This window comes from Manis pentadactyla, chromosome 2 (genome assembly GCF_030020395.1).
Source record: "Manis pentadactyla isolate mManPen7 chromosome 2, mManPen7.hap1, whole genome shotgun sequence".
NCBI lineage: Eukaryota > Metazoa > Chordata > Mammalia > Pholidota > Manidae > Manis > Manis pentadactyla.
The window spans coordinates 198,395,344-198,412,678 of record NC_080020.1 but is presented as its reverse complement, the minus strand read 5'-3'; the positions used below and the strand labels follow the sequence as shown (position 1 = coordinate 198,412,678).

At 44.3% G+C, this 17,335-nt stretch overlaps 1 protein-coding gene and 1 long non-coding RNA gene across 4 annotated transcripts in view; one reads left to right on the top strand and one right to left on the bottom strand.

Annotated features, from left to right (window-relative positions):
- The window catches only part of PRKCE (protein kinase C epsilon), a 497,134-nt gene that overhangs the window by 402,109 nt on the left and 77,690 nt on the right, over positions 1-17,335 (top strand). For all 3 annotated transcript variants that reach the window (XM_036925881.2, XM_036925883.2, XM_036925882.2), the window contains exon 11: positions 13,479-13,633. In XM_036925881.2, coding sequence (XP_036781776.1) covers positions 13,479-13,633 — 155 coding nt within the window. The remainder of the gene's footprint in view (positions 1-13,478; positions 13,634-17,335) is intronic.
- Positions 5,981-14,956, bottom strand: LOC130682597 (uncharacterized). The gene is made up of 3 exons (XR_008995853.1): positions 14,726-14,956; positions 13,244-13,364; positions 5,981-6,215 (listed from the first exon to the last, which is right to left on the bottom strand). It is a non-coding gene; the product is annotated as an uncharacterized LOC130682597 (long non-coding RNA).

Below are 17,335 nucleotides of genomic sequence, written 5' to 3'. Positions count from 1 at the left end.
ATCGGGAAACCCAAATTCCATATTAGAAAGCTAATATGGGCTCTTATAAACAGATAAACCTTTTTGATGGGAAAATTTTCCAAACACTATCATCATATAATTATTAATACCAATAACATTACTATTGTAATATATTATAATAGCATTGTAATATTATAATAGTAAAATAAGTACATATTTTTAAGTCTTGGTAAACAGAATTTTGAATATTATTTTAGTTTTACTTGGTGACTTTGGTAAAATAATGCCTTCAAGGCTTATAAGAAGTTAGGACTCCTGCTCCTACTTTGTAGCCCCAGATTAGCAATTTTGGGGTTAATTCTAGCAGTCACCTTTACCTTTATTTCTCACCTTATTGCTCTAATAAGCTAGAAAGAATGGATTTTTCTTACATTTAAAATCCTAACCTTAATTTTGCCTGTAGTGTCACAAAGTGATCCTTGGCCCATGGACTTGAGAGTGGTGTTAGCTTCTGTTATCATGGATCACATGGGTCCTGGCACCAGTGTTTTCCTCCCCAACTCAGAGTACTTTTTTCCCCTTAACAGATTCACAGCACTGGTCCAGGTGGTGAGTTTGCCAGAAAGCAGATCACTGTATAAAAAGACATGACACTCTGTTCACCTAGACTCTAGGTTGACTCTGGTGAGGGCTAAGTGTCCCAGAGAGAGGAACAGATCCTTCAAAAAGCAGCAGAGTTTGTGTTCTAGAGATTCAAGACCACCCCTAAAGTGTAGCCCGAGCAGAGGCTTAATGTGAAGACATGAACACACAGTCTTGAACCTAATCCCAGGCACCTTTATTTTTGATGTACAAAATGTGAGCTCTGTTGCCGGCCTTATTGAATGATGCTGAGGATGACTCCTGGTGGTGGAAAGGGCCCTGGATTTGGGACAAACAGACCTGGGTTCATATTCAAGCAGGACTACTTACTAGCTCTGTAACCTTGGGCAGATAAACTAATTTTTCTGAGTTTCTGTTTCTTTGCAGAAAATGCACATATTAACACCTGTGTTCAAGGTTCTTCCATCAGTGGAGAAGTTGCTCATGCTGTGCATCTAGTAGGTGCTCAACAAATGACAGCCATTATTAGTCTCTACTTGTTAATTGTGTCCTCACATTAGCCTTAGATTACAATTTTCTAAGAAAAACAAAAAGGCAGAGATGGAGATGGCTTGCTTCAAACAGCTAGGTCTCCTCACTGTTCCTGAAGCATACCAAGCACACCCCTACCTCTATGCCTGCACGGCTCCCCACGCCTGGAACACCCAGGCCCTCCTCATCTTGCTGCCCTCCCACTGTGAGTCCCAGCCCTTCAGGGGCTGCTTTCATCAGTTCTTCACCTCTCCTCCACAAATAATGAAATACCATCCTGTGGGTTTAACTCCCATTTCACTGGAGTTTCTCATTCCTCCAACAGGATTGTAGCCTTCTCGAAAGCCCTCTCTAAAAACAAACTAATTGACTGATTTGAAATTTGTCCATCACCGAACCATATGCTGCCACCAAATGAAGACCTGTGAATGGAAAATTAGAACTAATATTTTCCTAAGCAGTGTTTTTGGGTCAGGCACCTAAAATAAGGATAATCTGTTTTAGTTTTCCATGAAATAGTAGTAGCTACTACTACTGAATCTTGATTTTACAGATGGAGAAACCAACACCTCTTTGTCCAAGTTCACACAGCCAAGAAGTAACTGAGTGAGGATTCAAAAGCAGGCAGTCTGGCTCCAGAGGCTGATTTTGGACCACTACAGTGAGGATGTGGATGGAGAAACCTATCAGAACATTTAAAAACAACCTCTAACAGAGTGCCACAAACAGGGATTGCCTACAGTCAAGGCATGCACTGTTTCAGTTGAGGTTCTCAAGCTCCCAAGTCTTGTTTCTCATTCATGGCATTGACAAATCTGTTTAGATAATGGATTTCTACATTTAGAGAAACCAGCCACTTATCCGAATTGTCAGCCCTCAGTCTGTATGAGAGCTGCAACTCAGTCCTGAAACTGACATGCTCTCTTTATATCACCACCTTTCCAGGTCCTTAAGAACAAAAGGTTTGTGAAGGATTAAATACAGGCTGGTTTTGTTCTGCTTCTACAAGCACCTATGCCTGCTTAATACAGACTGCATAGTGTTGACTGGAGTCTGTGCTTATACACTTCTAAGAAACAATATATATCGGAATCTAGCACCTTCTTCAAGTAGCACAACTGTGATTAAACAGTTCCTTGGAGAGGATCCTTTGGTATTACACCAACTATTTGTTTACCTCGCAACACCGCTCGGCATTCAGAGTAAACTGGGGCAAAATATGAAGATCAAAGAATTTAATAATCAAAAATCCTTTCACGCTCTAGCTATCATCAAATGAAAGTATTAGTGAAGTGGTATGGAAATCCTCTTCAGCATCCTGGTCACCAGCCATGCCAGTTAAGATCTAAAACAATGTGATCGAGTGTTCAGAATCCACAGGATCAGGTTGTGTATCCACAGTAGTGTGTTATTTCCAAGTTGCTAGTTTTGCCCAGATAAGCACATTTTCATTTTGGCTATACGAAAGGCGTCAGAACATGAAAGGTGTTTAGCACAGTAGAGATGTCAGTCCAACTTTCCTGCATCATGGAGTGGTTTATTTGGTTCTGGGGCAGCCATGCATATGTATCCAGCAGTGTGACTGTATGACTAAAAGTCAAGCCAAGTGGGTTTGATAGCAAGAAAAAGACAGAGATGCAATCACATAGTGAAATCATAGCTCTCTAGCCATGGGTGGGAATTTCAGGCCCCTGATTTGATTTTGTATGACCCTACAGTTACAAACACATGATAGAGCATGGTTTCAGCTGCCCAGTAAATGCTTTATTATGGTATTGTTCAAATGGCTTAGATGAGCCCAGCATGGTATTAAGAATTTTGGGGACACAGGCAGGTGCAGGAAACATGGCCCCGGTCACTCCAGGAGAGACCTCCTATTGTGGAAAGTCATGGTGTTCATGAGTGTGCACCTTATCCATCAGAGTGCTGAGGTGGAGAAGGCTAGAAACCACTGGTCCAAGAACTTACACTCTAGTTGGATTTACCAACACATGAAATTCTCATTAAAGATGCAGAACAAAATGCAATAGAATCCCCAAATCTTCATGTTAGTATGCACCACAGCTGTTGCCTGGTCCAGTGGTTCCCAAAACTCACTGATCATTAAGAGCTGCCTGGGGAATTTAAAACTAAAAGAACATTCCCAGGGCTCCTCCAGAGTTAGAAGCTCTGATGGAGAGGCCTGGAAATCTGTGTGTTCCCAAGGGACTCTGCTGCCCGGCCAGCTCATCTGGTCCATTCCCTCAGTGAACAAAGGTTTCTGTTAAAAGCCCTGCAAAATGATTATCTAGCCAAGGCTAGCATCTTCAGGCTGGAAGAAAATCACTGCAGAACAAAGGAGCAGGTTCTAATGTCAGACAGAGGGTTGGAGTTCTCAGAAGTCTTTCTTAGAGGCCTCACTGTGTCTTCTACCTGTCGGTCTTAGCTGGGCCCTCTGCAGTAACACAGACTGAATTCACCAATGGGTCACTCCTTCTAGTAATGACCAACATGGCAACCCTCCAGATGTTCTAAGACTTCCTCTTCAGTTTGTGCCTTTGTTTGAGAGCTAATTCCTTTGTTCATTCATTCATTCATTCAGTTCAGACTTGTCGGCATCCTCTAAGTGAATTTATTGAGGCTGACTGCTGCCACTTCCTTCAGCTGCTCCCTGTAGGTCCCAGCTTCTCCTCACCTTCTGTTTACCTTCCTTGGGACAAACTTTAGTTTCTCAGTGTCACATACGATGCCCAGAGTCAGACACCCCTCTGACCATGTGGTCTGACCAGCAGAGTCCAAGAGGAGCTACAGGAACTGTTGCCTTCGGTGCCCTGCTTCTACTAAAAAGTGTTGTGAGAAAAACTAAGGGTCCAGACTGGTGTAGACAGGAAAACTGGAGCAGAGCAGAAAGGGAAATCATCATTGACTTAACTTATCCACCATGTCCCTGTTCCTAGTGAGTCAAAGAGATATGGCTTCCAGTATTCCAACTGGAGAAATAAAGTTTTATTGAATACCAGGTAATTGCTACATAGACCACAGTGTGTGCGTATTATCTGGTCTAAACAGATTCTCTCACCACATCATTGTTCCTTGTACATAGGATCAACTCCAGCTGCTCTCCAGGGTCACCCGAGGGGTGTGAGGGGGCAGAGCTTTTCTTTCATCTCTGTATGGTGTGATCAACCTAAACAACATGGACACTTGAACGACATGGATTTGAATTGCATGGGTCCACTTATACGCAGATTTTTTTTTCAATAAATATATTGGAAAGTTATTGGAGATTTGCAACAATTTGAAAAAAAATTTCTCTAGCTTATTTTATAGTAAACATACAGTATGTGATACATCTAACATACCAAATATGTGTTAATTAACTATTTATGTTATCCATAAGGCTCCTTGTCAACAGTAGGCTTTAGTAGTTAAGCTCTGAGGAGTCAAAAGTTTTACTCAGATTATCAACTATGCAGGGTGTAGATGTCCCTAACCCCTGCCTTGTTCAAGGGTCAGCTGTGTTTCTATCTAAACAGGTTTAATGTTTCCTTCCCACAATTAAAGGGAAATGTTGATGTATCTTCTCTGTTTAGGCTCAGCTACCTGGTATTTGCTTATCTTTAAAACTGTCACAAGAACTTTGCATATTCTTTGGAAAGAAAAGAAAAGAGGAACTATTGTGATGGTGACAGCCGATTGTAAAGTGAACAGCTCCAATTAACTGGTCAGTTGTTTTATATACACAAGATTGAAAAAAGTATCCTTGATTGCTTTTCACTGAATAGACTGGTCATTTTAATATCAAGGTGGGTCACATTCTAATCTGTGATTGGTGTGCAGGATTTTTTTCTAAATAGAATTAAGCAAGCAAAGAAACAAAAAACAAAGAACAAATAGCAAGAACAGTAGAGGTAACAGCAATAACGTTGTTCAAGGAGTGAGTGATCTACCCCAAGACCATGGGCTCCATTTACAACACCAGTAGGTGCCTGAGCCTCCTGGAATTCAGGCCTCAAGTTTGACCTCTGTAGGTACTTCTTTTTGTGTTGGACACAGGAAACAATGAGGTGACATCTGAGGTTCTAGAATCAGAGGAGTGGCCTCATGGCTACTTCAGTTCTGTGCGGGGGATCTCTAGCATCTGAGCTGGAGACCAGAGAGACTCGTCTAGTTCTTTTCTGAGCTACCCACGCACTAAGCTGGATGAGGTGGGACACACAAGAAAGGGATGTCCTGAGCCCCAGCTATTGAGCATTGTGTCCTGCTGGAACACAGCAGGCGTGTGCATGGGAAACAATCAGAATTTGAAGCAATCACACACAGGATTGGGATGAACAGCCTGAGTTCATGGAAGGAGTGTTAGTTAGAAAAGGACAAGACTGTCATATATGCCATGGCTGGGTTGGGGAAATGGGATTAAAACAAGAATACTTTTATTTCTATGCTTAAAAACACTTAACAAGGAACATTCCATAGGTCCTTAACTTAAGCTTCAAACAGCAGACTACTGGTGACAGTGGCCTCCAATGAGCGACCGATATTTTCTTTCTGTTTAAACTATCTCTGGTATCATCTAAGACAGACTTGGTCTATGTTGCTACCTTGCCCTAAAGGGCAGACCAAATTCTAGGTGGACAATGGGTACATCACAGAGCATGAAATCTCTGCAAGATGACCAGGTTGCTGAGATGGGCAAAGAGTTGAGGGGTTGGATTCCTGACACCTTGCTGCTTTCTTGGAGTCTGGGTCAACAGCTAGGGACAGAGAGTGGTAGTCTGATGCCATACCCCAGGGGTGGCATTCAGTGGAAAAAGCAGCCGGTGGGTGAAACCAGGAGGAAGCGATGCTCTAGGTGACACTGAGGTACAGGCACTGACGCTCTGATGATGCCGTGGAGTAAAAGGAGTCCCAGCAAACCCACACCACTGCACTTTTTATGGCCATGTTCCCCATCCAAAGTGTCTTGATTTTATCATTTTCAGAAAGGAAACTAATGACAAGCCATTGTTCCTGCTTAACTCGAGATGCGGCTTTATTCATGGTAGATCACTCTCATGGGCAGCATTCTGAGATGTAACAGTTCCACAGGTACTGTTATATCACAGGATAGAAACTTCTTTCTCCAAAGATTCTGATGGCTCCTATAAAAAGGAAGTGTTCTCTGATGTATTGAACCAAAACTCTTCCCCTTGCCCGTTTTACACACAGATGAAATACATGGGGCAGGTTGGCAGTAACTTGACATTGTTCCTAGACTGAAGGCAGCTCTCGTTTTTTGGGTGAGTTGGTTTGGTACAGTTTTAGGTCACTTTAAACTTGGGGCATCCTGTGTAAGTCAAATAATCATAATTTTAAGCAGTTAGAAGCAAATATCAAATGCACATAAATGAAGTTTATACCTTTTCAACCAATAGACTGTCATGTGAATTTCTTACTATTTGGCCAGTTCTGATTATGGGAAGGCTTTCCCACAAGAAAATGAGCAACTCCTCTTTTACGCAAAGTAGGGTGGACCCTACCCTCTATGGCTTATCAAAGATTAATGTAAGAAACAGCCATTGTGAAAAGCCATTCTATATTTTCCATACTACCATTGGTGTTAATAGAGTCGGCCACTGCCGGAGGGACTCGGCTGAGATGAATGTGACTTTGGGGAAGACCACGGCAAGGTCATTACAATTGAGTAAAGAAGCCTTGAACAATGAGTTGAAAAGAGGAGAAGACCTATGAGGAGACGGGCTGAAAATGTGTGAAAATGATTTTTTTAAACATTACGGGGGTGATGATTGTTATTGTTACTACATAGGAAAATACACATCACTAATCCTAGTCATTACTCAAATGACACTGTCCTTCCCTATTAATTGACAGGTAAATCTCCAGGAAGGAGAAAGATCCTCTATTTTTATTAACTACATGTCCCCTTTCAACAACAGGTAGTTGGTCAGCCTGTGACAGCGACCACAGAAGGCTGTGCCCAGGGTTCTCACCGCGCGTGTTCCGGCTCAAGAGCCCGGGGGGTCCCACTCACTGTTGACTGTTCCAGGCTGTCCTGGTAACGGGGGTGCTTTCTGTGTGGCAAAATAAGATTGATTTGGCAAACTGTCCCAAAGCAGTTGACCCTTTCCTTTGGTTCTCCCTAGGAAGCGTGACGGAGAGGAAGGGAGGGTTGCCGCTTTCTTCTTTTCCAAAGATAATGAAGCATTTGGGATAGTGGAAATAGGAAAAGGATGGAGTGACTTCAGTCTCCTTCTTCCAGCCCTTTGAGAACTCTGCTTCCAGAGCAGTTCTGCTTTAAGTGTGCCATTTTACAACTCAAAAGATGTCTAGGGCTCTTTCCTTGCCACCTGTGTTCCGAACTGCCTCCTCTGGCCCACCAGCACCCAGTCTGCCCCCTTGCGCCCTGAATCCAGGGTTTGCGGGCGCTGTTTCCTGTGACCGTCAGCTTTTTCACTGGCCCCTTCACACCCCCCTCACCCCCACATGCAGTGGTCATTTATGCTTTTAACTGCCAGGCCTTCTCTTCCTCACCTCCTAACCCTAATTCAGACTCCCTCAACCAGTTCCTATAGCAATGGCCAGTTCTATCAACACCAGTTGCATTATGGAGAATAAAATACAGAAAGGATTTTCTTACCATTTTCTTATAATCTTATATAAGTGCTAAGACCTGGATGACAGGCAGTTTATTCTCTAGGGAAGCTAAGAAGATAATGATCTAGATACATAGGTTTCACAATCTGATTTAATAAGGAGACTTGAGCACATAATAATATAGAACATTTTGTGATGCTTTCTATGGTTTCCTGTGTTCAATTCCTAGTTTCCATAAATCAAAAGCATGGCTTATATCATCTTCCATATCCCCCACGCATCTACCCAGGGCACTCAGGAAAGACCTGGTGAATTGACAGATTAAGTGGTGCAGACGTGGAGGGGAAAAGGAGATGATGCAGAGTGTGAAGTGAGGACCCGTGATCCGCTGCAATGGTACATTGGAGAAATCGTTCATCCTGTCTTGGGTACATCAAAGGCCGGCCGTTCTGAGTCCAGTCTTTTGTTGGACATGCATGTGAAATTGACTCTAAAGCGATAGAATCTTTGCATATATAAACAGCTAACAAAAGATGGAGAATGTGTGTCTAAACAAACCCAACTAGCAGGCCATGCCGTGCAGCAGAGGAAGCCCCTGGCTATCCGTCACATCTTGAAGGGTGAACAGGGCAGGCCTAGTCTTCCCTTCAAAGGCAGGGAGCGTTAGTGCTCTGGGAAAATGGAGCCCAGTGGGGATCTCAAACACATGGTGTGGCCCTTCCGGCTTGTAGGTCCTTATTAACTATTCTTACCCTAAATGGCCATGACATATAATCTCTTTACTAATTTTATTATTTTACTTGCTGTCATGAGACCATAACTTTTTAGGTGAGATTAAGGGAGGAGAAGGAGGAATAAGGCTTTTAAAATCTTTGATGACCTCAGAAAACATATTTGCTTACTTTACCAGGAAGTTGGTTTTTTGTTTTGTTTTCTACTGATGCCAAGAGGGGATTAATGAGTAGCCGCTGGGTTTGCCAGCTTTCTTTTGATTTCAGTTTATGTAATTAAGGAGTTCCCAGAATGACTTGAGGTTCTCACTCTACATCAAAACATGCTTCTTAAATGTGTTAGGTGTAGAGGTCATAAACAATCCAAACTCACTGAATGGAGGCGGGGGAGAGCGAAAAACTTACCTTGCTTTAAAAAAGGGCCTGCCTTTGTAAAAAGAGTTGATTATGCTTTCTTTGGGGCTGTGCACACTGAGTTGTATTGAGTAGAAATCAGGTTAAAACTGAGTTCAAAATGGGCTTAAGTTAGAATAACTCAAGGTGAGGTTAACAAATAGAAGTAACACAGGGAAACCAACTCTGTTATACTATTGAATTTCCATCAGCTAGAGCCTTGTCCATGGTGGATATCCAAGAACTCACGCATTTGACAACGATGTGCTAGGAAACCACTGTGTGCCAGGCTCACTTTTAGTTACTGGGGATACAGTAAGGAATTAACTGACAAAAATCCCTCCCTCGTGATGCTCACACAGAGTGGATATGGGATGAGTAGGTTTTTATTGAGTGCCTCCTTAGCTACAGAGCTCAGAGTTAGTGGCGATGGAGGTTGCTAGGAAGAACAGGGTATATTCCTCAAGTAGCTGAGCATCTCACTGGGAGGTGAAGACATCTGTCCACAGGACAAAAGAACTGCTCAAAGCTGTAAGTGAACACTGGGTGCTGATACAGGCAGACCCTCTGAGGGTGAGATGGGTAGAGTGGGCACTCATCTCTGGACTGCACAGGATGGAGGCTCGCTGCAGCAGGCTGACTTATCTTTAGCTCCCTAAGCAAGAAGAATTTGCAGACACAATATCAGAGCACTCTTTGGTTCTATTCCTCTCTTATTGCCCTGTTTTTAGTTCTTCTACCTGCATGATGATTATTTTTAAAGGAAATTATAGTAGCATTTCTTCTGGGTTGGACTAATTTCCTGCAAACAAGGCAGAATTACTAACAGTTCCTGTCCTCTTGAAGCATATGGACTAGTGGGGGGGAAGGCCTTAAATCAGTTATACAAATAAATCCTCCACTCTGCTGAGTGTTACAGTGGAGCACTTAGCACCCAAGAGGGGGATTTGACCTCGTCAGAGAAGTCAGGGACAGCTTCCTAGAAGAAAAGATGGCTGCACTGAAATCTGAAGGGTGAGGAGGGATTGATTATCCAGGTGAAGGGAGAGGGACAACATTACCAGCAGAGGGACCAGCATGAGCAAAGGCCCTGTGACAGGAGAGAATTTGCTGTTGGGACAGTGGAAGAGAGATGATCAGAAAAAGAGATAGGCCATATAGGCCATAAGGCATATTGAGTTTTCTCTTTATTCTAAGAGTAATGGGAAACCTTTAAAAGAATTAATAGAATGAGAGGAGGAAAGATGGGCTGTCATCAGAATAACTCTGCCTATAGAGGGATCAGCATTGGGTGAGGGGCTGGGGTCAGGGTGAGAGTATTGGTAAGAAGGCACTTGTAAGAATCTAGACAAAAGATGATAATTGCTTAGGCCAGAATAGTGGCCATGAAGTAGCAAAAATAAAAAGTAGACAAATGTAACAGGTCCAAGAATATTAAGTACAGAGATACAGTAGTAAAGGCAACAGGCCTTGGCGATGGATGTGATGGATGGCGGAGAGGGAGGTATTCATAATGACTTTCAGGTTTCTGACTTGCACAGTTGACTGAATGGTTGAGCTCTGCCCTGAGACAAGCACTCTGGATAAGGACCCGTTTACTGGGGCAAGATTATGAAGTCACTTGTGAACATACTGGGTTTGAGTGCCTTTGAGATGCCTAGAGGGATGTCAGAAATGCAGTTGGGTAAATGGGTTTGCAGCTTGGAGGAGAGGCCTGGGATGCAAGTAGACATTTGTGAGTCATTAAACCCCGGGTGTGGATGAGATCACTCCGCGAGTGCAGAGTAAGGAAGGGGGAGGGCCTAGAAACCAGCCTGTGGCATTCTGACCTCTAAAGGCTGGGGAGAAGAGACTTTAAGAGGAGGCAAAAAAAAAAAAAAAAAAATACCCTGCCAGAAACAGAGAAAGACCCAGCCTGAAAGCTGAGGGAAACAAGTTTTTGTTGGAAGAGGAACCAGTCTGGGAAAAATGCTGCTGAAAGGACAGGAAAAATGAAAACTTGGTAATAATAATAATAGCCACAATACTGTCAGTAACAATAGTAATAGACAATGTTATGGAGCACTGATTATGAGACAGGCATTTTAACATATAATTTAATCCTAAGAAGTCTGTAAGGCAGGTTCTATTATTATCTTCATTTTTATAGCTGAGAAAACTAAGCACAGAGAGATGAAGTCATCTGCCTGAGTTCACACCGCCAAGAAGTAAAATCTGGTGGGAGCTCCACCACTTCATTCCACAGCCCCTGTCCTTAAATGCTGTGTGTCTAGTTTTGGGAGAATACAAAATAACCAGGAAGGGGAGTGGAGAGGGGAGGCTTTTCCTCTTTAGATATTTGGATTCTTTCAAACACAGCCAAGGAAATACTCTATTGTTGCTGAAGCTCAAGTCCAAGTTGGTGGCCATGGAATGACATTGTAGCAGCTATTTGTGATAGTGTGATTAGGTTCAGCTAGATTAGGACAGTGCTGAATGCATGATACAGACATCCTTGCCATGTGAAAGGCTCGCCCGGAGTGCTCGAGGGCAGTGGTTCTCAGAGGGGCTCTGCAGACAGGCAGCGTCACCACCACTTGGGAACTTGTTAGAGATGCAAAGTCTCTGGCTCTACCCTAGATCTTCTGAATCAGAAACCCTGGAGGGAACAGGAGGCAGGGAGCAGGAATTCATGTTCTCACAAGCCTCCATGTGATTCTGATACACAAATCTGACAACCAGGGTTCCTGGGGGATCCTTGAAAAAAAGGAAAATTCAAATAACTTATAGTCCATATACGTCACAGATGTAAAACACCTTGGCAGAAACCAGATGGAAGAGTGTTTCTCAACCCTGCCTTGCACATTAGAATCACATGGGGAGCTTTGAAAACTACTGATGCCTGAGTCACACCCTCAGAAATTTTGGTTTCATTGGGCTGGGGCCAGCCTGAGCATTGGATTTTGAAATGAAAATTTGAAGGGGGGAATGGATGATAAAATGAATAGTTGGCAAAGAAGCCTTTTCACTTTTAAGAACAAAATTGTACTATGGGGAGAAGGCAAGGCAAGGCTTGAAGGGGAAGCACAAGATAAGTGGAAAGAAGCTATACCACAGGCCCTTTGTGAATACCAGTAAAGCTTGAATAATTCTGGAGATTGTGGAGAAAGAGAAAGCAATCTGACTTTGTACCAATTCTTAACAATGGACTTATTTGCAAAGAGATGCCAATAATAAAGTAGGTATGCTGTCGGAACTGCCTTATGAATTGTGGTTTTTCCTAGTCTTAATGGAAATGAGTCTACTAATTTTGATTGAAAACAGTATGCTACCATCCTCCTGGGATCTTCACTTAGATTTTATCTCTGTGTTCAGAATGTACTGTGCTACTCTGGCCTTGCAAACGTCACTGTTCCCCTTTGCCCATGAATCCTCCTCCCACAACTGATTTGGTCAGTGTACCGGTCCCTGAGCATCCTCATTCTGTTCCCACATCTCCACATTGGTTCATTCCTCCCCCCACCCTCTCATCCTCTCAGGGCCTAGCCCCACCCAGACTCCTCCAGCCTCTCCCCCCACTCTGATCCAAGTGTTCCCCTTTCTCCTAACCCCGTTAGTATCCAATGTCTTTAAGGTACTTTGCTTCTTTTTTGTTTTCATCATTCTGCCCATTTCCCATCTCTGCCCCCAGATCATATGCCCACCACAAGGACAGTGCTGGCTTGTAATTCTTTGCATCCTGCCTAACACAGCACCCCACACTCTGTGGGCTTAGAAAACAGTAGTCAAGAAACGACAGAAGAGAGTATCATCAGTATCATGGATTGCAGATGAGAAGGCCCTGCTCTGATAGTGTGGCCATTGGCCCTTCTGAATGCTGCCTTGAGGAAAGAATCCATAGGAAGCATGCTAAGGGGAGATTCCCAGAAGGCACATCCTCCAAAGTGAAAAGTGGCCCTCACAGCAAAGGGCCCTCACAACCTCATTAGTCCGCATGGCTTTGTATGAGTTCCCTAGGACTGCCTTAACAGATTACCACAAACTTGGTGGCTTAAAACATTAGGAAAATACTCTCTCATACTCCTGGAGGCCACAAGTGTGAAACCAGTGTCACTGGGCCCAAATCAAACAATCAAAGTGTCAGCTGAGCAGTGCTCCATCCAGAGGCCCTAGGGGAGAGCCCTTCTGTGCTTTCTCCAGCTGCCGGTGGCCACCACGTTCTTTGGCTTGTGGCTACCTCACTGCAGTCTCTGCCTCCAAGGGCACATGACCTTCTCAAATCTTCCCATTTCCCTCTAACAAGGGCACTTGTGACTGCATTTAGCGCCCACCCAGTGGTTCAGGATAATCTCCCCATCTCAAGATCCTTCACTCACCACATCTGGGAAGTCCCTTTTTGCCATCTGACATAACATTGACATGTTAAGCGATTAGGACATGAATATCTTTGGGCAAGTCGCTATTTAACCCACCAGGTATAAAGTTAACTGGAGCCTCCGAAGGAACAGAGACTGCTTGCAGGTGGTGACAAATCAAAGACCCAGGTCTCTTCTCTGTCAATTTTGGGCTTCTTCCACACGACTAAGCTAACATCTGTAAAAGTAAGAGTGAAAGAGGTTTTAGAATAATGCCTTATACCCTAATTCATGTGCTGCACTTACTCATCTTCTCTCATTAGCTCAGTGACATATTCTCCTCCCCTTTCAGGACCGCCTCTTTTTTGTCATGGAGTATGTAAATGGTGGAGACCTCATGTTCCAGATTCAGCGCTCCCGAAAATTCGACGAGCCTCGTTCCCGGTTCTACGCTGCAGAGGTTACGTCAGCGCTCATGTTCCTCCACCAGCATGGGGTCATCTACAGGTAGCTCTTCTCCTCTTCCCCGGAAGTGAAACAGTGGGGAGTTCTCCAGACACTGAACCAGCGCTGGCTCCTGCCCAGTCGGTCTCTTAGCAACCCATGTTAGCTTAGTTGTTTGTTCCAATTTGCCCACAGAGGACTTTTCTGGGGGCTGTTTATCACTGTGAATGTTAACATTTGAGTGGCCCCAGGAGATCTGACCCACTGTTTGTGCCAGTTTTGATTGAAAGCCCAAGCACAACATTTTAAAGACTTGGCGCCGAGCGACCTTGGGGCGACTTCACTTCTCTCTGTCCCGCCCTCTTCCTTTACCATCAGGCCATTCTCTTTACTTTTTCCTCCTGTGCCATGAACTTCCTCCCCTTCCCAGCCTCTTGCCACTTCCTGAGTTTGTTTGGCCTCGTTGTCTCCAGCAGATAGAATCAGGGAAGGAGGAGTTGCCTGGGGGTCTCAGGGTTTATGATTTGGGGAGGAGGAAAGGAAAGGAACTAGACAATATCCAACAGGAAGTGACTCTTTGCAGATCATCCAGTCCCTTATTACTGCCCTGTCCCCCTTCCAAGAAAACATAGAATGAACACACACACACACACACACACACACACACACACGCAGATTTTCCAGTAAGGGAACAGAACTATTTACGCAGACTTTTCTGTGAGGTCAGGAATTCTGGAAGGAGTAAATATTTATAATTAGCAACAAGGACACTAAAGTTCCTTAAGGTTTTTTCAATGACTGTCAATTTCTTTACTTGATTTTTGCGTCCTCTTTTTTTTTTTTTTTTCAGTTGATTAGGTAGAAGAATAGCTGACTTGGTTAAAGCCAGCACTTAGTCACTCACCTGAACTTTACTGACCTGCTTCTGGGAACAGTCCCCTGACTAAATGACCTTCAAGGGGTTCTAACTGCCCCCCACCCTAGGCTTCCCTTCCTACTGACATCTCTTAGCTTCCTAAAGTTATGTGTCTTTCTGCTCAAAAATAGTCTCTTGCTCCTGTGGTCTGCACAATAAAGCTCATACCTTTTAGCCAGCTATTCATGGCCATGCATTTGTCCTATTGCACTTAGCGGCTTACAACACCCATTTATTACCTCATAGTTTCCGTGGGTTAGGAGTACCTGGGCCTTCTGCTCAGGGTCTCTGCTGTAATTGAGGTGTCAGCCAGCCTGCATTCTTCTCTGAAATGGGGAGTCTTCTTTCAAGCTCATGTGATTGTGGGCAGAATTATTTCCTTGCAGCTGTCAAACTCATGTGACTTGCTTCTTCAACGCAGCAGGAGAGAAAGTCTTTCCTGCTTTGAGTCTCTGATGCCAGTGAACATATGAACACCCCCCCACCTTTAAAGGGATCACTTGATGAAATCTGGCCAATCCAAGACAATCTCCCCTTTAACTCAAAATCAAATGATTAGGGACGTTAATTTTATCTGCAAAATCCCTTTGCCCTGAAACATCACAATCACAATAGTGATGTCACATCCCCTTTTCCACATTCTTTTCGTTGGAGGTAAGTCACAGATTCCACCATATTCATGGGGAGGGGATTATAGGGTTATAGCAGAGCTTAACTCACTGGGGGTCGCCTAAGGTTGTGTCCACCAGGACCCAATACACCTTTCTCTCCTCACTTCCCACAGTGCCTTATTTTGAACCCACCATGGTTCTTAGCTTTCCTCAAACTCACCTGTCAATTCCCAACTTCCCTGTGCTTATGCCCTCCTCTCCACTTTCTCTGTTGAGCCCAGAAGCCTCACTCAATGCTGCCTGCCTGCGTAAAGCCTGGTCCCACCCACCAGAGTGAGTGTCTCCATCCTCCACACTCATTTGCAATTTGGGGATGAATGGTGATTTGAGACTATTGCAGTGCCTACCACTCTTCTTTTGCATTAGGGTTAGCCATCCATGGGGATCCTTCAGTATGTTACAAACTCTCTTAAGGGACATTTCTTCTTTTTTAACCCTTCAATCTTCCTATTTTACATGCTCTTCTTGCCTTGCACATAGTAAATAGTTAACAGATGACCATTGACTTCAAAGAGTTTAAAAACTTAATCTCTGACCCCAAAGCTGCTTACGAGCTAATTAGAGATACAGGAGTTAGATATGAAAAAAGATCACCCCAACACAAGGCAGGGCATTGTTAGGTGCCAGTGACAAGAAGGAGAACTGTCATTCTCTGAGATGTCATCCCCATACCACCCCTGTTGGAGTGGGTGTAACCATCGCAGGTACTGGCAGGAATGCAGAGACTGCCACATGATTTGCCTAAGGCCGTACCTGCCAAGTGTCCAACCTCGGAAGACTTCCTGGCTGACCAAAAAGCCTGTGCTGTGCACCATGAGCTCATGCAAGTCTGAGTCCAGACTGCCTAGTCATCCCACGTGCTCCGAAACTTGACTTTCCCTTACATTTCCAATTTGCTTCTCCTTTCTATTTCTCTAAATAGATGCTTTCCTCTCACCACACCTGTGAACACTTTTGTTCTTTTAATTCTATGAGTCATACTCTCTCCTTCCCTCCCATCTCCCTGACCATTTCTTGTCAATTTCTCTAATACCTCCCCTCGCTCCCTCTCCCTTCATCCCCATTCTTTAAATGCTGGTTTTCCCAGGTCCTTCGTCCCTCTGCATTCTTACTCTAAGCACTCTCACTGAGCAATCTGAACATTTGTGTGCCTTCAGCTGACTCTTGGCTGCCAGCGACACCCACATCGCTGTATCCAGTGTCCAGTTCTCCCCAGAACCCCAAACAAGATCTCTCTCTCTCTCTATCAGACCTCACTGCCAAGTCCTGCCCTTCAAGGCCTTCTTCCTTTTTCCCTGGCTAGTTTGCAGAAGTGTACTGGCCTGACTCACTCACTGCCTCTCGGTTTCTGCCCTCCTGTCTAACCCCCTTGCCCTCCACTGCTGCCCAGTATTATTTCAGAGCATGGGCTGATTGTCACATGCTTCCTTCCCTTCTTAGCATCCTTCAGCCCCTATAAGATAGTCCCCTTTGCTGGCCTGCAAGCTCCCTCCTGCCCTTCCTCTGGGGTTTGCTGTGCTCAGCTCGGAGGTGCAGCACGGTGGCCGGGGAGTGAAGGGCACAGGCTGGAGGGCAGATGGCATCCTGACCCACTCTGTGTGCATGGCTGGCTTTTCCTACCCAGTGGAGATGCTTTTTGCGTTTCTCACAGAGATACCACATGTGCTGAGAGGGCCCTGGTTGCCCCAATGACCGTTTGAACCTTATCGCCATTCTCCTGTGTCTCCCACCCTCTAGGTACTCCAGATAATTTGCTATTTTCCCCCAATACCATTTTCTTTCATTGCCCTGAGCCTTTGTCCCCACTGTCCCGAAACTCCCTTGCTCCTAATCTGCGTCTTGATCAGTGAGTAGTCCTCAGTTGGCACCCATGGTCTCACTGCCTCAGAGTCTCTGGTTTAAAAACTATGTAGGTTCCCTAATACTGGAGGAGAGAAAGAGATAAGGCTATAGGGGAGGAAAGAGTGGCCGTGAGTTGATGATTGCTGATGCTGGGGGTCACTGTTCTGTCTTCTTTAATGTATGTTTTAAATTTGCCATAACAGTAATTTTTTTTAAAGAATAGTGCTTCCAGGATAACATTCTTAGATTCAGTAGATCTGGGGTGGGATTCAGGGATCTCTACTTTTTAAAGCAATTTTAAAGTGATTTGGAGAGCATAGGTCTAGAAAAATTCTC